The sequence below is a fragment of the Mandrillus leucophaeus genome, unplaced genomic scaffold (genome assembly GCF_000951045.1).
Source record: "Mandrillus leucophaeus isolate KB7577 unplaced genomic scaffold, Mleu.le_1.0 Scaffold3, whole genome shotgun sequence".
NCBI classification, from domain to species: domain Eukaryota; kingdom Metazoa; phylum Chordata; class Mammalia; order Primates; family Cercopithecidae; genus Mandrillus; species Mandrillus leucophaeus.
Genome location: NW_012103142.1, coordinates 14,870,171 through 14,895,307, shown reverse-complemented (window position 1 = coordinate 14,895,307; position 25,137 = coordinate 14,870,171). Strand labels below are relative to the sequence as shown.

The following is a 25,137-nucleotide window of genomic DNA, read 5'->3' as shown; positions in this document are numbered from 1 at the left end:
TGTTTCTTTATTATTTCTTTCTTTTTTTTTTTTTTTTTGAGAGACAGGGTCTTGCTCTGTTAGAGGTTGGACTAGAATGATGAAATCATAGCTCACTGCAGCCTTGAACTCCAGGGCTCATGGACTCAAGCCATCTCCCCACCTCAGCCCCCTGAGTAGCTAGGACTATGGGTGCGTGCCACTGCACCTGGCTAATTACAAAAAATACTTTTTTTTTTTTTTTTTTTATACAATACAGAGTCTCACTTTTTTGCTCAGGCTGGTCTTGAACTCCTGGCTTCAAGTGATCCTTTCTCCTTGCCCTCTGAAAATGCTGGGATTGCAGGCATATGTTACCACATCCAGCCAGCACTGGTTGTTTCTAAGAGTTGTAAGAACGGGCCAGTTCCATAGTGAAGATTCCCGGTGCATAATCACTTTGCAAGAGAACGCCATTAATGGTGGCTTCAGGGAACCCAGACCATTCATCCTCCAGAGGCAGGGTTGCTGAGAATCTTGATGACTTATTCCTGGCATATGATGTCAGGCTGTGCTTTATTTCCCTCTCCCTGTCTTCTAACTTCACAGACAGGAAAATAGAGTCAGAGGAGAACAGGAAGTTGCTCAGAGCCACAAGGCTAATACTGAGGGCTAGGTCATATTTCCTAGCTTTGGTGAGTTTTAGTAGAGAGTGTCCTGGATTTTAATTTAAAAAGAGAAGGAGATTGGGAATGACATCTGATAATGTTCTTTCTCTCTCTGCTTCTGTTTCTCTCTTTGTCTCTCAGCCTTTGTTTGCCCTTTACTCCAGGAATTTTAGAAGAAATACAAACTTTTAGGGAATTTAGGATTAAAGGGGCCCTACTGAAGACAAATTGCCTTGAATGTGGGACATTGCTCCATGTTTTTAACTGGATGAATGTAGACTTTTCCCCGCATTGGCCAAGTTAAGCAGTTTTTGCTTGATTCCTCACAGGTACGGACACCTGTGAGCTGGAAGGTTTATACGATTAATGATGCAGGTTACAGAAAAGTTTGTCTTTAGGTCTCTACCCAAGTGTGACAGCAACCCCGAAAGCTGAAGTGAATTTCAGCTCATATCCCTGTTCCCATTGGTCAGGTCCATGCCATACTGTTTGTCAAATATGTTGACTATTTCCTTTCTTTCAAAGTGGTGGCTTTCTCCTTTCTTTTGAGTGAAGAATCCCTGACATTTGCTGTGTAACTGATGACTGTATATCATCTTCTGCATCCAGAGAACACCCGCCTCTCCATGGTGGGGTCCTTCCTACATCTCCATTTCTTTTGGCTTGCAATCTTGTTGTCAACAAATGAGTCAACATAGATAAGAATGTTACTTTATCAAAAATTATCTCAGCAGAGGCAGGGAGTGGGGGAAGATGGGGACAGTATTGTTCAATGGCCTATACAAATGGGCCAGACATGACTATTTGGGAACATTGTAATTCTTGATAACTCTGACCAAAGAAAAGGATGCACTGCCAATATTGGGAAATCGTAGAAAGATATGGAGCCAGCTCTAGTCCTTCTAGTATGTAAGTTCTTCCTTGGTTATCAGATTGGAAGGCAGGCTCATTAACTATTCAGTTACTAAGTCTCATCTCCTTGATTAACTGCCTCAGTAGGGAACCAACAGAGGTTGGGGCCTGAAAAGACTACTTTGCCTCCTAAATACCTGACTCATTCTATATTAGCCTCTTCAATACCCACAAGGGCACACTGTCTTTCAAAAACAAAGATAAAACTTCCAATAGAAAATTAAGCAGTACGTTGCTATGATTTCTTCACAGCAGATGCATCTGGTGTTAAACAGCTGCTATAACCTAAATTGCAAAGCATTTCCTCCAAACCATTGAGTTGCAGAATTTAAAAAATGTGTTTGATTGCCAAATTTGCAAATTGGTTCAGCTTTCCAGTTTTCTACTGAGGAAGAGGAAAAGGTGGCAGTTGTCAGCTGGCGATTGAAATACAATTTTCCCTGGCGTGTAAATCTTGCCTATCATCAGTGTGTTATCCTGGCCATTACTTCCCTGGCGCTCCCTGCAACACTCCAGCCAAAAGCCTGCCCTTCTGGATGGTTGCATTCTGGATTCTGTTGACAATCAGAGTAATAATTATTGCAGCCTGTATTTCTGGAGTTCTTCATGCCTTTTAATCTCATTTGAGTCTCGGAAAACTCTGTGAGAGAATTAGGAGAGGTACAATTATTCCCATTTTACAGACGGGAAAACTTGGACTCAGAGAAGACAAATTACTTACGCAGGACATAGTTAGTTTCTAGTAATCCTGGATCCTAACTCATATCTTGTGTCTCTTAGTCTAGCATTCTTTTCACAGCAACACATGGGCATAGAAAAGCCATAAGGAGAGGAGTGTGCACAAAGTAGATTGTCTTGGTCTCCAGACCTCCTAGGGTGGAGATTATTCCACGTGACACCCTGCTTTTTAAATGCAAAAATTATTCATCTCATCACCAAAAAGCTATTTTCATCATCAGCATTATAAAGGGAATTTTAAAAAATCAATACATAAGGCCAGACATGCTGACTTACCTCTGTAATCCTGGCACTTTGGGAGGCTGAGGCAGGAGGATTGCTTGAGGCCAGGAATTCAAGACCAGCCTAGGCAATAGAGTGAAACCCTATCTCAAAATATAATAAATAAATAAATAAGATGGGATATATAATGATACTAATATTCTATATTATGCACTATAATATGAAACAATACTATAAGATACAACTTATATTTTTATAACCAAGTCCAGCAGTTTTCATACTAATGGGTCATAGTCCATTAATATGGGTCATGATGTCCATTAAATGGGTTACTACCAGAATTAAATTAAAAATGGGGTAAGATACTCTATGATAGAATTGAAAATACCGAAGTATATTGCATGTAGCAAAACTGAATAGTGTTCTCTGATTCTTTTTGTTCATAAATTATGTGTAAGTATTTCTTACTCAGACATCTGCTACCTTTGTCCTATTTTCAGGCACCATTCTCAGCCTCTCAACCCCCATTCCCCTACTGTGACCATTTCTTCACCCGAAGGTCTGGGCAGAGAATGCTAAGTTGATTCCTTCATGCTTCTTCTTCCTTTTCTGTCTCTATTGAAAAGGTTCTTGTGTAGGATGACCTTCAAGACAGGGCTTGCGAGTTCTTTCCTTGTTTAAGAAATAAATTGCTGTATTTAAAATACAGCATAAAATACAGAAATAAACCATCATATTTCCATTTCAGGCCAACCAACTCAAACTTTAAGACATGAAATCACCAAAGAGAACCACTTTGTGCCTCATGTTTATTGTGATTTATTCTTCCAAAGCTACACTGAACTGGAATTTAGAGTCTACTATTCATCCTTTGGTGAGTATATCCATATGTGCTGTAATTTTTCTTGTCAACATTTTTATGATTTCCTGACTGACAATAGTTCCTACAAACAGTTTAGGGAGAAAAAACTTCCTCCCACAATTGCCACATAAGAAAAAATGTTGCAAATGAGGAGAAGGGGTGAAAATAAACCTAGGGTAAATATAAGGAAAAGGGGTGAATATAAACAGTAGGTCAGTGTATTTGCTGGGCTACCACTTGCTATACTCTGAAATAAGTGGTGGTGTCAAGAGAACATCAATGTAGCTTCAAGAGAGACCTCCCAGGGTTCCTTCCTTCTCTAAATTGCAACCACTAGGCCTAGGGCTTCCACTCTGTTAAACTGACAACAATAACAACAAAGCAGATTTGGAGGATTGAGCAGAATGTATGTTCTTAGAGGATTTGTTTTAACTGGGACATCAGGCTAGAACACATTCCAAAAGACATTAATCTGTGTGTGTGTGATGATCACAGACTGATATAGCTGAAGGGACCATAGACATCATATAAGACCTTTGCTGACAAATTATTCAGGTGGTTTTGTCTTTGGAAAGTCAAGGAGAGTTTAACTTAAGTAAAGGGAGGGATAAGTACCCCCTTATTCTTTATGGGAATTTTCAGGTTATTCTTTACTTAGGCTTCTCCCTATACCGGAGACAGGGCATGTTACTGGTTGGGAATCTTTGGAGACTGATGTAATTCTCTCTGTCTCAATTTCTTCATCTGTATAACGATGCTAATAGTAGTACTGATTTCCTTTTATTCTTATGAAAATTAAATTAGTTCATATCTATAAGATGCCCTAGAACAGTGTCTGGCACATAATAAATGTTATGTAACTGTTTGCTGTTATTGTTTCTCTTATTGTAGTAGTATTTTCCACTTTTTTGTTTTGCATATTTCAGTTGTTTTTTTTTTGTCAGTCACTGTTGTTAGACATTCACTGGTACATTTTTAGCATTATGAAATGTCCCTCTTTGTCCTACTTTGTATGTTTTAATTTAATTATTTGTCTGCTATTCCAATTGTCATATCTGCTTTTGTTTGTGTGTTTGCCTGATTTTTGTCCTTTTGTTTTAAGTCTTTATATACCACTTTGTTTTATGACTCTCTTGTAAACAATGTGTTTGATTTTTTTTCTTTTAAACCAAACTTGACCAAGTAAATTTGTATACTTTGTTCCCATTTGATATCATTTTCAAAATGCTTGATCTTACCTTCAGGATTTTGTTTCAAGACTTCACGTACTTTCCTCCTCTTTCCACTTTTGGTTCTTTCATTTTCTGACCTAGGTTATCTTTGTCTTTTCTTTATTTCTCTCATGACTAGGGGGACATATATGGTGTGTCTCCTCTTCCAAACCCCAGTGTGCAGGGTATAACCTGTACACTCATACACAAGAGCCTGCCCATTTAAATAGAGGAGGGAAACATTTAAGCTTCTTGTGAATTCACATAGTCAGTGCAGAGCTCTGGCTATGTAAGGCAGGTGGGGTAAAAGCCAGGGCCTGAGACGATCTCAGCAGTAGTGTTAGCTTTGCCTCTGTTCCAGCATTTCTTAGTGTTTCTGGCTGCAGCAGTGCCTTCTCTCTATGCCACATCTGCCCTCCTAGTGATGGCCTGGCAAAGCCCCTTCATCTGCCTGGTGGCGAAGGCTGGTCAGGGGATAAGTTGACCTAGGTCTCTTGGTGGAATGTGAACTCCATCTCCTTGGAAGCTCCTACCACTCACCTCAAAGGACCCCACTTTTCCTTGGTAGATCCACCCTTCAAGTTATAATGTCTTCATGCAACCCAAAGGCTGAGGACTTCCATTGGAAAAGTGCACTTGAGCCTGCCTGATCAGTTTATACTGCCCTAAGCTGCCACCCAGTTCCCATGACTGACCTTCTACCATCTTAAATGTCACATGTATGCAACATCTGGTGATGGGCTTGGTTTTTGGAATTGTGGTAATTATGCCTAACATAAAATTTAACATCTTGAAACCATTTTTAGTCATACAGTTCAGTAGTATTAAGTGTATCCACATTATTGTACAACTAATTTTCATAATTTTTTCATTTTGCAAAACTCAAACTCTATACCCACTTGACAATAACTCCTCATTTCCTTCTCTACTGACAGCTGCTGGTTACTACTGTTTTAATTTCTGTCTATTAATTTGGTGATTCTAGATACCTCATGTAGGTAGAATCATATAGTATTTGTTTTTTTGCGGGTGGCTTACTTCACTTAGCATATTGTCCTCATGGTTTATCTATGTTGTAGCCTGTGTCAGCACTTCCCCCTTTTTAAGGCTTTAATGTCCTGTTGTACATATGTACTATATTTTGTATGTCCATTTATCCATCCATGGACATGAGTTGCTTCCACCTCTTGGCTATTGTGAATAATGTTCCTATGAACATGAATATACACACGTGGGGTGAAAGGCTTTTAAAGGGTGATGATGTAGCCCAGTGCTTCTCAAGCTTTCATGTGGGCACGGATCTGCCCAGAGACCTTCTTCAAATGCAGATTTTAGCTCAGGATGCCTGGGTGGGGCCCAGGATGTTGGCTTTCAGACATGCTGCCCTGGATCCTGCTCCAGTAACCATCTTAGAGTTACAGGCTGTACATGCTCCACTTTGATGTCACGTCTGAATGGAAGCCCAGCTCTGACTCTCATTAGCTTTGGAAACTTTGTCAACTTTCTTCATTTCCCTGAGTCTGTTTCCTCTACATGAGAATAAATCACATCTCCTTCATCTGTTTGTTGTGAGGCTTCAATGTTCTACATGCAACCCACAGCACGGTGACTAGCACAGAGCTCAAGTGCCTATGCATTTGCAGTTATTTTTAATATTCTAGTATTAGGTTGGTGCAAAAGTCATTGCAGCTTCTGTGATTACTTTTGATACAAATAAACCCCTCTGAATATGCTTATGTGAGCAGACTTTGCTAGAGGATTCTTGCTCAGACAGTTTTCAAACACAGAAGCAAAGATGTTAAATTGGAGGTTTCAGGTCAAGAAAAAGAGGCGTGTGTGGCAGGGCTCGGGCGAGTAGGCGTAAGATTTGGGAAAGCAGGAGCCTTTGCTTACCTCCTCGTTTGCCATCCTGTTCCCTGGGAATTTTCTTCTTCATGAACAAAAAGCCACCTCTCATTCCTGACTGACTACCCACCCCCACTCCAGGCCACTCTGCCCCCACTACAATTATTTGTGAAGTCATCAGGTCCGATGGGTGGGGCACTTCCTGGAATTGGTGACCTTGTCTTTTCCGGCTGAAGCTTGGCCTTCAGGAAATTCCCTCTGGACAGCGCTGTCCACTGTGGCTCAGACAGTCCCTTGGGGACCTCTACACAGATAGAGCTGGCAGAGGGAGGTCCAGTTGGAAGATCTGTTTTCTTGTCTGAAGTAAATACACTGCCTAGCACTGGGAGCCCTGGCAAACCTATGCTCCCTTGTGAGTTCTACTCAGCACCCAACGTGTAAGAGGAAAGGCAAGTGCTGGAGTCCCACAGTTCCCCAAACTGGGATGACATGAGGACTCAGGACGGTAAGGCTGGTCCACAATGAGCCCCAGGTCAGCAGAATACACGGCACATGCCACTGCCAGAGACTGTACTGAGCATCTGATGTGCCTCAGCACTTACTATTTTTCATAATGTAAGAAACAGAGGATGCGAGGGAGTGAATGACATCTCCTAAAATTCTGAAACTGTGGGATTCACTTCTTGGTGCGACCATTTGCTCAATTCACATCCAGGTCCCGTGACTTGGCAGCCAGATCTTTGTACCTCTTTGAATCTGGGGATGGTCAAGGGCATTTACCATCTCCACCCCACCTCCTGAGAGGCTTCATTGCCATCAGTGTGCTTTTTCCTCCATTATTTCCAATGATTGCAGGGCTTAAAATAGGAAGTAGGTTGCTCTCACTGGACAACAAAGAGGCTGCAGGTGACAGAGCTATGGAAGCAGCACTTGCAAAGACGTGCCCTGAAAGTTCCAGATGGTCACCATAAAGATTCAGAAAATCTTCAGAAAATAGTGTTTCTAAAAGATTGCCTCATGTCAATGGATGTGCTGGTTGAAAAGGCAGTTTTCTGCACCTCACCCCCAACCTACTGAATCACACTGGGGGCAGGGGAGACCAGTGATCCTGATTCTCACAAAGAGTTGAAATATGTTGCATTAGATAATTGAAATACACCTTGATTTTAACATGTAACTGACGAGACAAAGAGGCAAGACCTCAATGCTTTAGTCCTAGTGGAAAGCAGAGAGAACGAAAACTCGACCTGGGAGAACTGCCCAAAGGTGACCACTGGTGGTCAAGTTCTCGTGTGCTGTCTGGGTCCCCTAACTGCTGCCTTGAAGTGTGGACAGAGGAAGCTCCCAGTGGCCACTCCCTCCTCCCCACCAGACCCCAGAGAGGATGGAGGCCGGAAAGCATGAAGAACGTTCCTTTTGCCTGGGCAGAAAGCCAAAGCATTCTCCAGGGGAAGCTGGGCCGGAACCAGTCCTATACATTGACTTTGCACCTTCCATTCCTGCATATTCAATTACATCTAAAATAACTGCACTGCAAACAAAGCAGCAACTGGGCTTTTGAAATTCCAGTCATCATTCATCATTCCTCTCTTTATTTCTTCAAGAATATTTATGAACTCTCAAGTACACAGGATAGTACTTGATACTTGTGTCACGACTTCATGTACTTTCTTCCTCTTTCCATTTTTGGTTCTTTCATTGTTTCATTTCCTACTGACTTTAATACATTCTTCAACCAGTACCTCCTAAGGGCATCAGTGAGGGGAACAGGTAAACCTCACATGGAGTGGTAAATTGCTGACGTCTGATCTTTTCCTAAAAATGTAACTTAGTAAGAAGAGGGAGACCAGCCAAGGGAACGGTTCACTGGAAAGGAGGAGGGAATTGGAAGAGGTTATACAGACAAAGAGAAACGGCTCTGAGTGAAGAGAGACCAACTCCCTGCGACAAAGGCAGTTTCCCAGGTCTCTGCTGATAAGATGATGCAGTGCCTGTGTGGGCAAGTGCAGACTCTGGAGCCGGCTGGGTTTGAATCCTGCTCTGCCATTGAAGTCTGTATGATCCTAGGCAAGTTACTGGACCTCTCTGTGCCTGTGCTTTCTTATTAGTGAAATGTGGATAATAACAGCATCTACCCTTGTCCTGGCACAGGGTGTTAAATACATCTTAGGAAGTATTATGTTTGTCATCGTGATGATGTGAGATAACTAGAAAACAGTGGTAGACAACCTCGATGGCAGAATGAGCTCTGCCCCAGGTGGCGGTCATGGATGCGTGCAGGTCAGGGTAAAGCACAGATCTCTGTGGGCGGGGTTATCTGGGAGGCTTCAGAGAGGTGGGGCTTTTCTATTGAGTGTGAAGGGAGTTTGGGGTGGAAAACACATCACAGGAAAACCTGCAGGCAGGCAGGGACCAGCTAGGAAATCCGTGTCAGGTCAAGGTACGAGGTAGGCTCTGTTACCAGCTGCGGAACTGGTGGAGAGCCCATGAGTGAAACTGATCAATGCCTATTCTTTAACAAAAAAGCTACACGATGAAGGAGATGAACTTCACAGAAACGCACCAGGTGGCAGGTGGCAGTTGCAGCATGATGCCCCCAGAACATCTTGGTGCCCCCTCCCTGAATAATATTTACCATGTAACCAAAACTACTTTCAGTGCCTTACACTTACTAATCATTTGATCCTTGTAACAACATTCTGAGATAAGCTATATTCATCCCCATTCTATAGGTAAGGACAGAGGCACAGAAAGGTTAAATGACTTGCCCAAGGTCATACATTCATTTAATGATGGAGCTAGGATTTGAACTCCATGTCTTCAGAGTCCTTACTTTTAATCACCACACAGTATAATAATAGCTAAAATGTACTAAGAACTTACTACATGCCATACTGTAGTTTGCTTAGTTTTCATAACAATTCTATGAAGTTGATACTGTTATTATTCCCATTGTACAGGAAAAAAACCCTAAAGCTCAGCAAGGATAAGTAACTTCCCCAAGGTCACAAAGCCACAAAGTGAGTGGCACAGTCTTGTACCCAGGCAATCTGACTCTAGAGCAGACTCTCTTAATTCCTACTACAGCAACCAGCAATAGAACCATCCAGGAGAAAAAGGATCAGACTCAGGAAAAATAATTTCTAAGCATGCACAGTGGTTAAAGAGCCCTAATACAGCAGGAAGACTGGGGTTGGGGCAGGCTGAGTGTTGAGAAGGAGGTCGTGAGACTTGTCTCGAAGGTCGCTGGGATGACTCAGTTCAAGTCAGGCAGAGAGTACAAGTTTAGAACATGATAATAATTTATATTTCTTGACAGGATTCAAACTGCAGGAACTCTGAGAAAGTCAGATATGGTGATTTCTTCTGCTCCTGGTCTAGAGACTGGTCAAAAAAAGTGAATTCTTAGGTCACACTGCAGTAACAACTCCACTTCATTTTCCAAACCATTTCGTTGCTGTGTGCCCCGCATCCATTAAGGCTGTGGCCTTAAGCTCAGCTCCAACATTTAGGGGTATCTAAGTGGGGAGCCACAGTGAAAAGGCTTCTCTAACCTTAATTGACAACTTTCTCAAATGTTCTTTTCAGAGTCTTCATGAATATGAACCAGCTGGTGAAGAGGCACTGAGGCAAAAACGAGCCGGTATGTAAACTCTTGCTTGGCAATCTCTTTTGTAAGTCTACTCAAACGATATGTGTTGCAACTTTTTAAAACACTGTAGTCCACGTAATTCAGTCTCCAATCACATCAGGGTCATATAGTGCAGTGTGATTTCCAAAAGTAATTACTAGGAAACTCCATTCTCTACCAAATGATGGTAACTGGATCATAACAACACGTAAGAACCCGCCTTCCCTCCCCAATGCCATCACTGCTCCTCACATTCCTAAGATTTTTCTGTGGCTCTTTCCTCAGCTGCCCTCCCACACCACCAAATGGCCTACTTCTCTGCCAACCATCCAGAGACCTTTCTTTTTGCCGTAAAAAAAAAAGAAAGAAAAAAAAGAAAAACATCTTTCACTCTGGACTTTATCTCGTGAAGCAATCTAACCTCAAGGCTCAAGTCCTCCTCTTGTGTTTCTCACTCCAGTTTTCCCACTCACCTCTAAAGCAGTGATCTGAAAAATACAAGACTCAGCCCTTTGGAGGGTTAGGGGTGGGTGAAGAGTTGCAAATTCTGACACACCGACCCTCAAATCCCATCCTGAGTGGACCCTGCGCAGATGTCAGGGCAGGGCCGCAGGCTGGGTGTTCCCAGGACCTGGTGCTCCCACTGCCAGCATAGCAGCCCTTCAAAAGCACAAATTGGATCTTGTCGTTTCCCTCCATAGAACTCTTCATAGGCTCCCTTGGCCTTGGAACTAAAAGCCAATCCTCTGCTCGTGACTCATCAGGCCTTCCGTGCCTTTCCCACCTGATTTCCTTCTGTTCCCTTTCACGTCATCAACGCCCTGCCCGTCATCCCCCTTTGTTTATCTGGGAGACTCCCACTGAAGTCTCAAGACTGCCATTGAACTCCTGCCCTGCTAGGCCTTCCATCCATTTCCCAGAGCATCAGGGACTGCTTTTCCTGCGTTCCTGTTTCCCTTGATACATTTCCATTCACAACATTTGTCCCAAAGCACTGTGATTATTTTACCTCCTGTTTGCCACCCCCAGTAGAGGAGAGCTCTCATGAGTTCCCCTCATCTCTGTAACCTGGCGTCAGGCCCCGTTTCTTTCTCAACCAGTGAGCAAACAGATGAAGCACTTGCACGTTCACATTACAGCGCCTTTCTGAATTCCTATCAGGACGGGTCTGCTGGCTGAGTGGCTGTACCAAATATCTAGAAGGAAAAAGTTTTCACCCTATCACATTATGATGGAATCATTTTTTCAGGCATGTGCAACTTCATCTAATGAGTCTAAAAGAGACAGTAGGCTGCCAAAGAGGGCAGGCTTACCCTAAGGTCAGAGTGATGGCATCTGTTCGAGCCTTTCACGGTGCAGTGGCCAGACTCAACTGTTGTCCAGTGCTTGAAATGAGAATTTGACCACATTTTATTAAGCTCTTAAAAATGCTGATTGGAAGATCATACCACTGTTGGTTTTCCCTCTCTTCTTTTCTCTTCCCTTTCTTTTCTTTTCTGTTTCAGCCTTCGTTTTCTTAGCCCTGTGGGATCCCACGCTCCCTTTCTCCCTCCTTCCCCAAAGTGGCCTATAGCACAGTCTGTACGTTCTGTGCTCTAAAACGGGTATCATTACCTCTACCCCATCCCAACAACCCTTTAAACTTTTCTGCACCCTATGACGGGAGCAGAGTCAGAGATGTGCTCATCTGGGATTTTGAAAGACTGGCTTTTTAAATTCAAACGATGAATCAGTGAGTTCCAGCTCCAGGCTTCTGTCAAGTTCTTGTAGGGCTCAGGCTGCTGGCTTCCTCCGGAGCAGTGGGTGATTACAGCTGTAAAAGGAATGTCTTCCTGCACTTCTGAGCCAGGCTGTTTATGACCCGTGGTGACAGTTTGAAGGGAGAGCCCTTGGGGAGGAAACCATTTCTATATCTAAGGATTTGACATGTCAAAATTTTTCCAGGTGTGCTTTCATTAAAAACAAGCATAACAATGTTAAATCACCATGAAAAGATGTTTTCCATTTATTATACATGGTCCTCTGTGTTCTTGGGCTTCTAGAGTCATTTGGGAAGTGTTAATGAATCAACCTATCGTCTGCAGAAGACGGATTGACCTTGGTACTTTTACAAAATCGCTGAAGTAAGAAATGGCCATAGAAAAACCTAGGCACTAGACCCCAGATATCCAGAATGTAAGTTGCAATTAAGAATGTGACTCAGCGTGGTGGCTCACGCCTGTAATCCCAACACTTTGGGAGGCCGAGGTGGGCAGATCACGAGGTCAGGAGTTTGAGACCAGTCTGACCAACGTGGTGAAAACCTGTCTCTACTAAAACTACAAAAATTAGCTGGGCGTGCTGGTGGGCGCCTGTAGTCCCAGCTACTCAGGAGGCTGAGGCAAGAGAATCGGTCGAACCCGGGAGGCGGAGCTTGCAGTGAGCTGAGATCGCACCACTGCACTCTAGCCTGGGTGACACAGCAAGACTCCATCTCAAAAAAATAAATAAATAAATAAATAAATAAATAAATAAATAAATAAGAGAAAAGAACACAACTCTCCGGAAAATGATGAAAGGAAGCAACAGAAGATGTGACCTTCAGCAGGATGCCACCTGGAGGTGTCTGCGTTCTGCTTGGTGGGTGTGTTAGTTAAGTGAGGTGTTAGAACTGGGCTCAGATTTTCAGAGTGCTATTCCCTTTCACATACACATACCTCTCCCTTTCTGAAGCCTGGTTGCCAGAAGGAGACAAAGGTTCTAAGAGAAAGACAATTAGGTCAGGAATTTTCTTTTTTGAGTCACTGGGCAAAATCTTTAGCATTTGGAATAGAATCATCTTTAAAGATAGGATCAATACTTACATTTATTCTCAGCACACCATGAATTTCTACCCAAGTGACTGGTCAGTTATATAACCTAACTGGCCCCTTGAATTTATATGTGTGTGTCTGGGTATATATATATATATATATATATGCATGCATATGTGTGTATATGTGTATACGTGTGTGTGTGTGTGTGTGTGTGTGTGTGTGTATACTGTTGTCCTTCCCTTGGTATCCATGGGGGATTCGTTCCAGGAACCCCTCAGATACCAAAATGTGTATATGCTGAAGTCCCTGATATTAAATTGTATAAATTTGCATATCACCTATGTACATCCTTGCATATATTTTAGATCATCTCTAGATTATTTATAATGCCTAGTACAATGTAAATGCTATATGAATAATTGTTGTACTGTACTTTTTAAGTCATAGTGACAAGAAAGAAAGGCTGTACATGTTCAGTATAGACACAATTTTTAAAAAATATTTTCCCTCTGAGATTGGTTGAATCCATGGATGCAGAACCACAGATAGAGAGGGCTGACTGTATTATAGTACATATATATATGTATTACATTTGTATGTATCACCTATGTATGTCACATTTACACACACACACACATCTCTCTCAGAGTTAGTACCTTATAGGGTTTTTAGAAAGATTAAATAATGTTATGTTAATATTACTTTTAAAATGTTAATTGAATTATCTGGTGTTTATTTTTTCTTTTAATAGTTTTTTAAAGAAATTTAAAACAAAGAAAATCGATTTATTGATAAAATAGTGTTGCATTTGAAAGGGCCTGATCCACCTCCGGTCCAGAGAAGGTATTCTGTACCACTTGAAGGCAGGGGCACAGAGGCTGTGATACAGGAGTTAGCATTTTAGGAAAACTCTTTCAAAATTCTCTCAGGAAAAAGAAGCCTGCATGAAACCTAGAGGTAAGAAAAAGCATGGATCTGCCTGTTAGGACAATGAGTGGCTGTAAGGGAGCAGAGAGAAATAAGAATGCGGGAAAGATCCTGAGTCATGTCACAATTCCATCAGGAGGTAGATTCTGGATCAGCTGAGTGGCTGGCACAGAGAGGTGACTGATTAATGCGCTTAAATGAAAAGTATCCCGATGGTTATGGCTAAATAAATTACATGAAGAAATTAGTGCCTGGGAGACCGGCCAGGAGGCTCGGCAGTCTAGACATGCGACCCTGCCATGGAGTAAGATAGGAACGAAGCAGAGGAAATGCTCGCCAAAGACATTTTGAAAACCACAGCAAAAGGTCTTGGACAGATGTGACTTGGGGATGAAGGACAGCAATAATCCCTGTGACTCTGCAGGAGTATACAAACCTGGGAGATGGTGCTTTGGGGAGGTCACAGGTAGAGACCAGAGTTGGAAGGAAAAGCTTGTTCTGGAGGTTTGCAGCTAAGCTCCAAATTTAGTCTTACGGGGACTCTTCATGGGGGAGTGAAAGTGAATGTTACTTACTGGTTGGCAGTAATACAAATATCAACTGGCCAAGTTCTCCATTCCAGGTTTCTGACAGTAATTGGAAAGGGGGTATGTCTTGGAGCCTGGTGCTGAAGAGCCCCAATGATTATTCTTTGGCTTTAAAGGAATAACCGATGAGAGGCAAAACAGTGAGAGAGGGGGATTCAGGATGTCTACCTGGATGCGTTCACATTTTCACATCTATTTAGTCAGAGTAAGGTTCCTCCCAGACTGGGTCTCTGGCTGCTAGCACGGAAATCCTGCCCTTTCTGCAGGCCTAGCAACCTGGGTGTGCTGGCCCTTTTAGATCTGGGTTCGGGAAATGCCGGACACTCCCCAGGTTGAGGAACAAACTTTTGGGTTGTCATGGTTGTAGCCTTTCTGGTGATGACATGCGGCCCTGAGTGCTCTGAGCCGCAGTGGTGGTGGTAGAGTGAGATAAAAGACCTGGCGCTGTCCGGCTGGTGTGTGGGGTTGGTTTTAAGCTTGACATTTAACATTGGGAGTGTTTTGCTTTTTTAACATTTTTCTGGTTAATGTTTTTCTTTTTTGTTTGTTTAACTATCCCAAAGGTGAAGCCTGATAGGAATAATGTTAGCATTTCTTTTTTTGTTTGTTTGTTTGAGATGGAGTCTCACTCTGTTGCCTAGGCTGGAGTATAATGGTACGATCTCAGCTCACTGCAACCTCCGCCTCCCAGGTTCAAGCGATTCTCCTGCCTCAGCCTCCCAGGTAGCTGGGACTACAGGCGCCCACCACCCTGCCCAGCTAATTTTTCGTAGTTTTAGTAGAGACAGGGTTTCACTGTGTTAGCCAGGATGGTCTTGATCTCCTGACCTCGTGATCCACCCACCTTGGCCTCCCAAAGTGCTGGGATTCCAGGCGTGAGCCACCGCGCCGCGCCCTTAATGTTAGCATGTCTTGACCTATCAGCACACATCTGTGTAGAATATAATCATTATATTTATGATAATCAGAATTACTATTTTACTGGCAACTATATGCCAGACACTTTGTTAGGGGTTTTCATGTACAATTCCAGCTCTTTACCAATCATCCTGCAGAGAAAATACTACCCTTCATTTACAGATAAGCAAAGTGTGGCTCACAGAGTTCAATGACCTGCCCAGGTCAGAAGGCATTCCACCCCGATTCTCCCTGGCTCCAAAGTCCATGCTCATAGCTATAAGTTAGAGTTTTCAACCTGTGTTCCTGGTTGGCTCATGAAGTCCCATTTCATGGTTCTTGGAGCAGCTTTATAGAGTAAGGAAGACTGGTATATCCGCCTTCATCTTACTAGGTAAGATGGGGCTAACTTTGATGATCTGGGTATGTGGCTAGCTAGTGGAATGAATTCTCTTCCCCAGACTTCACAGTCCGGTGTTTGATGACACAGTGCTGCCCACTTTCTCCTCCATCTACACCTGCCAGGTAGCCCATAGCCTTGGATTCTGATGATTTACTTCTTTGTAAACAACTCTTTCTGAAACCTGAAGAGAGAATAAGATCCCTTTACTGCATCTGCAGAGCAATCACACAGTACGATATAGACAATGCTGCCAAATTGCCACCTTCTAGAATATATCAAGAAACAAGCAAAATAGTAGGTATCTTTTGATATTTACATACTAAGACCAACAGGGAGAAGCAGGAGAGCCAAACCATCAATGGTAAAATTGTATTGGTCTGTTTAGTCAAGAGGAAGCCACACCAACCAATCTCTTTTTTCCTGGGTGAGGTTATCAGGCAAGAGGTTAATTTATGCATCTACTTAAGCTCTGACTCTGACAAACCATAGTTCCCATTAGTGTTTCCAGGCAAAAGTAGAATTGTTTGCTTAAACAGCTGTGATTAAGACCCAAATATCTTGGTTGCAGTTTGTGGCCAACTTTCCAGAAATGTCCCTGTAAGATAAGTGCTGTGTGGCTGGCAGTGATTTATGGGAAAGGAGAGGGGAAATCCTGGTTGTCTTGTGCCTCCTGGGCCTGCTGATAGGCCTCTGTCTGTGACACTGATGACACCTGGAATTGGCTACCTTCCACACAAGGCATCAGCGAGCCAGAAAAATCCAGACAAACAATGCCAGGGGCAAAGAAAACACATTAAACTCCCAGGAGTCAGACATCCTGAGGAGCAGAGGAGGACGGGAGTGCATCCAAAACACACACACAGAAGTTGATGAACTGTCCTCATTCCTCCTGGTCCCTGGTAGTCTGGGGAAGGACAAGGAATGTCACTTCCCAGGCTCTGAAGTCCTCAGCTTGAGCGGGACAAGTGGGTTTGGCATTTCTAACCCTAAACTGGGCCTTCTGAGGGAGTGAGGTGAGTGAGCCTCTGACCCCGCTGCTATGTGGGTCATGCTGATCCCTGAGCATCTAAGCTGCTCCTTAGGTGCTCATCCTGTTGCCCCAGGGCATTACAGGGAAGAAAGCTCACCCACAGCCTCTACGTTCTGTTTGCCTAGAGGAGCATGATACTGTTCTAGGCTTCAGATGAGAAGAAATGACCCAATTTCAAGTGCGTACTGGGGGATTGAGGGCGTCTTCTTGCTATTCCTAAACCAAGCCAAGAGGGTTGCTATCTACGGCTTTCACACCTGTTTACTCTTCCTAGAGTGACATTTTCCAGATAGCTTCCTGGTTCGCACCTTACTTCATTTGAGTCTCTGCTCAAAGTTTACTGCTTGAGAAAGGTCTTTTGTAACCATTCTACCAATAAATGAATAAATAATTAAATAAATAAATAAAAATAAAATAAAAAAATAAAAGCAAACAAAAAGCCATCCCTGTTGTCCCAATCACTCTGTTTCCTTGCCTTCCTTTATTAAATTAAAATGTAAACTTATCTTTTGCCTCCAGTATAAGGATGAAAGATCCTCAAAGACAGGGCTTTGCTCCTTTTATTCACCCTGTGTCTCCAGCTCCTAGTGCAGTGCCTCGAAAACAGGCATTCAATAAATAGTAAAATTACAGGTAAATCATTAAATCAAGGAACAAACAAATGAGCAGAGCAAAGCTTAATATCAAAATACATGAGTATCAATGACAATGGATCACAATGCATTTTTCCTGAATGTGAACTTTTTTTTTTTTCCCCGTGAGACTGAGTCTAGCTCTGTCTCTCAGGCTGGAGTGCAGTGGTGCAATCTCGGCTCACTGCAACCTCCACTTCCCGGGTTCATGTGATTCTCTTGCCTCAGCCTCCCAAGTAGCTGGGATTACAGGTGCCTGCCACCACACCCAGCTAATTTTTGTATTTTTAGTAGAGATGAGGTTTCACTGTGTTGGCCAGGCAGGTCTCGAACTCCTGACTTTGTGATCCATCCACCTCTTCCTCCCAAAGTGCTGGAATTACAAGCATGAGCCACCGTGCCTGGCCCCGAATGTGAATTTTTAAGACATTTATTATGCTGAATAGAATTAAACAATGGTTTACATAATTCTTTGATTCATTATTAATCATTTTGCCTTTGAACTTGATTTCTATTTTAGAATTTACTTTAGGAATTGTACATCAAGTTCTAAAGACACATTTAACAATAATAACTCATATTTTTAATAATACTTTAAAGTTTACAAAGTGGTCCCATTTGGCAATGATAGACTGGATAAAGAAAATGTGGCACATATACACCGTGGAATACTATGCAGTTGTAAAAAAGGATGAGTTCATGTACTTTGCAGGGACGTGGATGAAGCAGGAAGCCATCATTCTCAGCAAACTAACACAGAAACAGAAAACCAAACACCACATGTTCTCACTCATAAGTAGGAGTTGAACAATGAGAACACATGGACACAGGGAGGGGAACATCACCCACTGGGGCCTGTCAGGGGGTCGGGGCTAGGGGAGGGTTAGCATTAGGAGAAATACCTAATGTAGATGACAGGCTGATGGGTGCAGCAAACCACCATGGCACGTGTTTACCTATGTAACAAACCTGCATGTTCTGCACATGTACCCCAGAACTTAAATTATTTTTTTAAAAAAAAAAAGTGGTCTCATTCATTATCTTCTTCCGTCTGAGGTGTGGCAGGGTATGATGAAAAGAAAATGGTCTTTGGAGTCAGAAAAATGTTTCCAATCCCAGCACTGACACTTACTGTCAATGTGGCTTCAACATTTTGAAACTTAGTTTTGCCATCTGCAAAATGGATATATGCATGCTGTCCTCATGGCCCTAAAACCTAATAGATGATAAATAAATGCAACTGCTGCTATTATTGTTACTCTCACTATCATCACTGATTTATCCAGTATCATTGAAGAGAGGGAATGAGCAAGTATCAGTTTCCTTGAGGCAAGACAGGGAAAATATGTGTGAACAAATATGTCTGGAGACCGCCTGAGGGTTTGCCTCCACAGGCGCAGCAGCAGGAGGTGTCTGAAAACAAAAAGCAAAGCCAAACACAAGTTTAGGTGCTGATACTGGCTCTCCAAGATTCCCTTCTGGGTTTCTTCATTTGGATTGGAACACTAGATCTCAAACCTACTTGATCATCAAAATCACCAATAGAAATTGAAAAAAAAAATAAAATACAGCAATACAGGCTTCTGGGCCTAACCCATATATATTTTACATTGGTTCACATGAGCTGAGCCTCCAAAATCTCTCTCTTTCTCTCTCTCTCTCTGTGTGTGTGTGTGTGTGTGTGTGTGTGTGTGTATTCCCTAGGTGTGTATAATCCTCAGTTAAGTTTGGGAATCACTGGAGTAGATGATTTCCAAGAGTAAGCCAACAGCCTGCGAAATTACAATGGTGTTTCTGAGCCTGTTTCGAATGAGTATTTTCAAGGAGAAGGCATTTCCCTTTCTATTAGAGGTTCCCCATCCGTACTGGTTTCTAGAGAGGTGACACTCAGGCTGAGGGTGATTCTGAAACTCTTTTTAGAAGCTGTTGGAGAACATAAAGGTAAAGGAAAGAAAGAGGCCCTTAGAAGCTGGGTGCTCACATTAACAACTGCAGGAATGCTATAGATTGAAACTTGCTAAGGTCACAAGAGCCTTTCCTATTAGTTCTTCATGCTTTGGCTCAGCTCCTTGTAAAATCTGAACAGAACTGCCTCAGTTTCAATGGGGAGTGATGATGTCCATGAATCACCATGTGCTTTCTATGCACACACTTGTTCTTCAGTTGTGACTGAAAAGAGCACAGGGAGTAGGCTCAGGGCCAGACATGACCCTCAGGCAGGCATTGATATTTTGCAAGATCAGATCCTGGGATGCAACAAAGCCAGTAATGAAGTGGATATGATATGAATTTGTTACTGACCTCACCCATCCAAAAGGCAGCTACCATCCAGGAAATCCTGTTTTTATTTATGAGAGGAGAGTAGACTGGCATGGCAAAGAGGATCCTGGAGGTAGTGAACCCTCTGGAGGATATAAACATTGCTGCATTACTTTTCAGGAAAAAGAATGTACACTAAGGCAGAACTTGTAAATATTATGCAGCCTTTCTCCTCGTAAATATTCCCAGTGGACAGCATAGTGTGTCCATAGTTAGAATTACATAAAAATAAGATTAACCATTCTTCCAGGAAACTTGTTTTCATCACAGAACCATTTGAGAATCAAAAGTCAATAGGAAATTTTAGGCAATGCCATACTATCGTGATAGGCTGAGTTTCTGCATTCTTATAAAAGTCACTTTATTGTATTTGTTAAATAGATTTTTATAAATAAGAAATATACCTTAATATCCATTCTTAATTTTAGGAAAATCTGCACAGACCTTTTTTATAGGTTGAGTTAATTGCAGAAGCTGAATGATGCCAGGATGAAATTCTTCTCAATAAGGTTGATGGGTAAAACCAAAGACCTAAGACAAACAGTTTACCAAGCTCAATGGACAAATGTTACAGCTTTCTGAAGTAAACATTCAACAGTTAGAGCTTCCCAGCATAAACTTACTCTACTTTAGTATTTCACACCAAGAGTCCTTGGAATATTTAGATCTTACAATATTATGGGAAAATTTTTTGCTCTTTTAACATAGAATTTTAACTTTATGGTATAATAAACTTCATCTTCTCAGATACAAGGTAAATTTTAAAGTAATAATTTTATAAGTATTCACTAATTTTTTTCCTTATTTGACTGACAAGATAAAATATTTTCAATGGCTGGGCACAGCAGCTCATGACTGTAATCTCAGCACTTTGGGAGGCCGAGGCAGGCAGATCGCTTGAGCCTAGGAGTTCAAAACAAGCCTGGGCAACATGGCGAAACCCCATCTGTACGAAAAGCACAGAAATTAGCTGGGCATGATGGTATGAGCTTGTGGTCTCAGCTACTCGGGAGGCTGAAGCCAGAGGATCACTTGGTCCCGGGAAGTGGAGGTCACAGTGAGCCAAGATCATGCCACTACACTCCAGCCTGGGCGACAGAGAGACACCCTGTCCCAAAAAAAAGAAAAATATTCTCAATCTATCTGTGTAAAACCTTCTTATTCCTTGAAGGTTCTTTATTAAGTATTAACTGTGCCCATGGCTTCGGTTATATATTCTAGCCAAGATTAGGCCAAAGATTCTGTCAGTGACGGAGAGGTGAATTTGTGACTTGACTCGGAGAGTTTCAGGTTTAACAAGAATTGATTGGTCACATATTTATAATATGGTAAGCTCTTTGCCAGATGGAGTAAGTAAGGCTACGAGAAGTGAAAGAAGCATGAAAGAAACAGTTCCTGCTCTTGGGAAGCTTAAAATTAGTGGCCCAGAAACAGTGTGTTATAGAAAACTATGAAAGAACAATTCCCAGAATATGTTTGTGTGTGCGTGTGTGTGTGTGTGTGTGTGTGTGTGTGTGTGTATATAGTCTCTCTCTATATATAGTAGTCAATATAGACTACTATAGTCAAGATGGATCTGTTCCTCAACACACACCTACATCAGGCAGGGTAGACTTTATCTATCTATCTATCTATATATAGTTTCCATGTAAACATAGAGTAGACTATATAGTCTCTATATAAACATAGATTAGACTATATATAGCATACTATATATAGACTATATATAGCATATATACTATGCTAGATATACTATACAGACTATATAGACTACTATATACAGTACTGTATATAGACTATACACAAACTACTCTATATAGACTATATACAGAGACTATATAGTCTCTATATATAGACTGTATATAGACTACATAGACTACTGTATATAGACTATATATGCTATATATGCTGTATATAGTATACATAGTAGTCTATATATAGTTCTATATATAGACTGTATATACTATATATGTACTCTATATATAATATATATACACATACACACACACATATACATATATATTAGCCTGCCTGATGTAGCTGTGTGTTGGGGAACAGATCCATCTTGAATGCCAGCCAGTTAACCACCTGGAGACAATTTGGAAAAACAATGAAGAGCTGCAAATCTATTTTATTTTACTTTCCAATTTGCCAAATTTTGTTGAGCACCTGTCATGTTCTGAACACTGGAAATTCAGAGGAAGAGCAAAGAATATATGCTCTTTTCACAGGCTAAGGGCAAAGGGAATTAACTGGGTGACTTTTCCTGGATGTCTTCAAGCCATGCATGGTTCAGCCTTTAGAGTATGCATCTATTGATGGATGCATACTGCAGATGAAACACTGACTCACTCCTTTGAGTGCTGACTGTGACATATTTTGCCCGAATGGTTTCCAGACCCTCCCTGCTATTCTCTCTGCTTCCACTCTTGCCTCATTACAGTCCATACTTCACACAGCAGTGCTTGGCCTTGGACACCAAGGTGATGAGTAGATAAACTCTTCTTTTTCTCTGAAAGGTTTCACTAGAAATTCCCAAGGGTTGATAGACCAACCGTTCACATGTACCTGTCATTACCTTTAACTGCTGAAAAATCCATCATGATCTTGCTCCATCTCCCATGATAAGTTTTCTCAGCCTTCATGTGCTTTCATTGCAGTTGCCACGAAAAGTCCTACAGCTGAAGAATACACTGTTAATATTGAGATCAGTTTTGAAAATGCATCCTTCCTGGATCCTATCAAAGCCTACTTGAACAGCCTCAGTTTTCCAATTCATGGGAATAACACTGACCAAATTTTGAGCATAAATGTGACAACAGGTGAGTAAGAGACCCGTTGCTTCAGAATAAATGATCGGATGTCTTGAGAAAGACTGTCTGAGCTCCTGACTATCAGAGCAATCTTTTACTTAGTAGGCAAGTGAAATGACTCACCGAGACTGATGTGTGATTCTATGACTTCATAGCCTTCCTGAATGAAGCCTTTATCAGTAAACTCTACAGCCAGAGGTTTCTTATTTTAGATGGTGACCAGAGGTTTGCTTGGTGGTTTGTGTGATGCTTATCATAAAGTGGTCCCAAGATATGGCCAGGTCCTTCATGATAAACTACTGGGTCCTCTTCCCTTGGGCAGATAAACTACTGGATCCTCTTCCCTGTGTCCTCTTCCCTTGGTATATCAATGAACATAGAAAGGACTGGTTCAAGATATTAGTAAGTACCAGATACCCTTCTCTTTGGCATTATAGGTCAGGTAATAGGAATGAGGTACATGCATGCATCAGAAGCAAGGCATTAAGTAGAACCTTTCAGGCCATAGATTGGACTTTCTGGTTGCAAACTCTTTTTCAATGTCATGCTAGCTTCCCTATGTCTCCAGAGACCATCACCCAAGAGCTGGTATACAGTAGAAGTTGTGAGATAAAGCTCCCAGTTATCTGATAAAAGGGAATTGCTTTTTAAACTGGAAAACACTAATAGATGTTGGGTTTTATTATTCTAAAATGAGAGCAAGAAAAAAATTCTTGTTTTTGAAATTGTTTTTGAATTCTCATATTTCAAATAGTCCATCCTGATGTCGGTACATGCATTTTAATTTTTGATTCTTAATATATGCTACTCGAAGTCACAGCTCCCTTACCACTCCTTTTGGATGCCATTTCTCACTGATTCCTACCATTAGTACTAATTTTCTTGAGTTAGTGATTTTCCAGTTGGATGCCAATGTGCATTATAAGTCCTTCAGGAGCAGTGAGCTTCTGCTGTGTTTCCCACTCTTTATCCATAGAACATCTCACCAAACTAGGGTACTTTGGAAAATACATAGGAAATACCCTTCTATGTTCCCACCCAGCACAGATCTTTTGCCTTTAGAATAAATTATTGCATAGATTTTAGTCAATTTTGCTTCCCAAATTTTTTAACAGAAACCTTTTGGTGTCTTTGTAGGTGCTAGTAAATGAATCCAGTAAACAAAACTGACCAAGTATCAAAAATAGTTTTTTGTTGAACAACTAATGATTATAGACACTTGAGCTTTAGTTGTGAGTTTACCTTCCATATGTTCAATATAAACATACTCTCTCTAATTTTTTCTACTAGAGATGGGATGACTTCAAGAGGCTTCACCATCTTAAAAACTTGGGTTAACAAGCTTCTCAATTAAATGCAATTGACCTTGGAAAGTTTAATTTATCCTTCCAGACAGACTGGTCATTCACACATAGAGGGAGTGAATCTTTTCTGCTACTGAACTATGAAACAGGTTTGACAAAAGTGAATATTTCAATGTGGCAGAGAAGCCTGAGGCTCATGGACCTCAGGACCAGCAGGGAAGAGCTAAGAGGAGTTGGCCTAAAAGAGGAAGTGAATGGGGTGGGTGACCCTCAAAAACTGAGTCTATCTTCTAATTAGAGAACTAAACTTTTTTTTTTCCATTACCATAAAAACCCAAAGGACACAAAGACAAAAAGAAAAAAGTGTCCTTTTACATCACTCTCGTGGAGAAAAAGAAGAGGCCTTGTCTTGATGGAAACCCCAGTGAGGAAGAAAAGCATTCTCAAATTTTGGTGAGAGCCTCTGACCTGGGGCTGGTTCATCTCTGGGCCTATGTACCACATAAAAAGAAGGGTCAACCTTGGCATGGCAGTGAGTGACTTTCATGGCTTTAGTGCATTTTCATCTCGCAGAGTGAGCAAACAGGACCAATGCTTCCTTTCTATGTTAAATGCAGCAGGATGTATGTTCTATGTTAAATGCAGCAAGGCAATGAAGGTTAGGCCTACTGACCATGGCACTAATGACTAAGCATCTAAACTTTCACCATCTTCCTTTTTCCATCCTTCCCTCACCTCATTTTTCCAGCAGTCTGCCTTATGATCCCTTTTTAGTAATGGCAAATGAAACTGAGGATATTTAAAACCGGACAATGTGCATAAAGCACCGGACAATACCTGGGATATGGCAGGTGGTCTGGAGGTGGTAACTTTTTCCATTCTCCTAAGGCATGTTTGTATTTTATGTGGGACTCAAAAGTTCTTCAACCACTCCTCCCATAATGCTCCCTCACAAAACAGAAGACAACAACAAAATTGCTTTAGCACTGGAATTTCATGTCAGTAAGAGAGAGATTTCAACAACTGGGATCCTGTTGCCTATCCTCAAATTACCTCTAGTGGGCACTCAACTTCTTTGTTAGCAACTCCAGTTTCTTCTGTTCCTAATTCTCCTGCCCCACTGCCACCCACTGCTGGGACACAGGCTGCATCAGTATCCAAGGAATTAACTGGAACGTGTTGTCCCTCCTATTTCCGAAATAACTATTTGATAACTTCCCTTTGGGTAATCACTCTGTGGGACTTTTCCTGGGCACCCATCTGCAGAAAAAACAGCTCTCAAAGATGTGACTTTGGTCCAGCTTTGGAAACTGATTCAAAGCACTCTGATTTCAGAACATTTCTTACTGTCTCCCATGAGAGCAGTGTTCATGTAGGCTGTTC

The 25,137-nt window shown here is 41.8% G+C and overlaps 1 protein-coding gene across 4 annotated transcripts in view; it reads left to right on the top strand.

Annotated features, from left to right (window-relative positions):
* Positions 1 to 25,137, top strand: part of ADGRF5 (adhesion G protein-coupled receptor F5) — a 103,724-nt gene that overhangs the window by 44,911 nt on the left and 33,676 nt on the right. For all 4 annotated transcript variants that reach the window (XM_011986872.1, XM_011986874.1, XM_011986871.1 and 1 more), the window contains exons 2-4: positions 3,247 to 3,372; positions 10,005 to 10,059; positions 22,298 to 22,459. In XM_011986872.1, coding sequence (XP_011842262.1) covers positions 3,271 to 3,372; positions 10,005 to 10,059; positions 22,298 to 22,459 — 319 coding nt within the window. In that variant the 5' untranslated portion in view covers positions 3,247 to 3,270. The remainder of the gene's footprint in view (positions 1 to 3,246; positions 3,373 to 10,004; positions 10,060 to 22,297; positions 22,460 to 25,137) is intronic.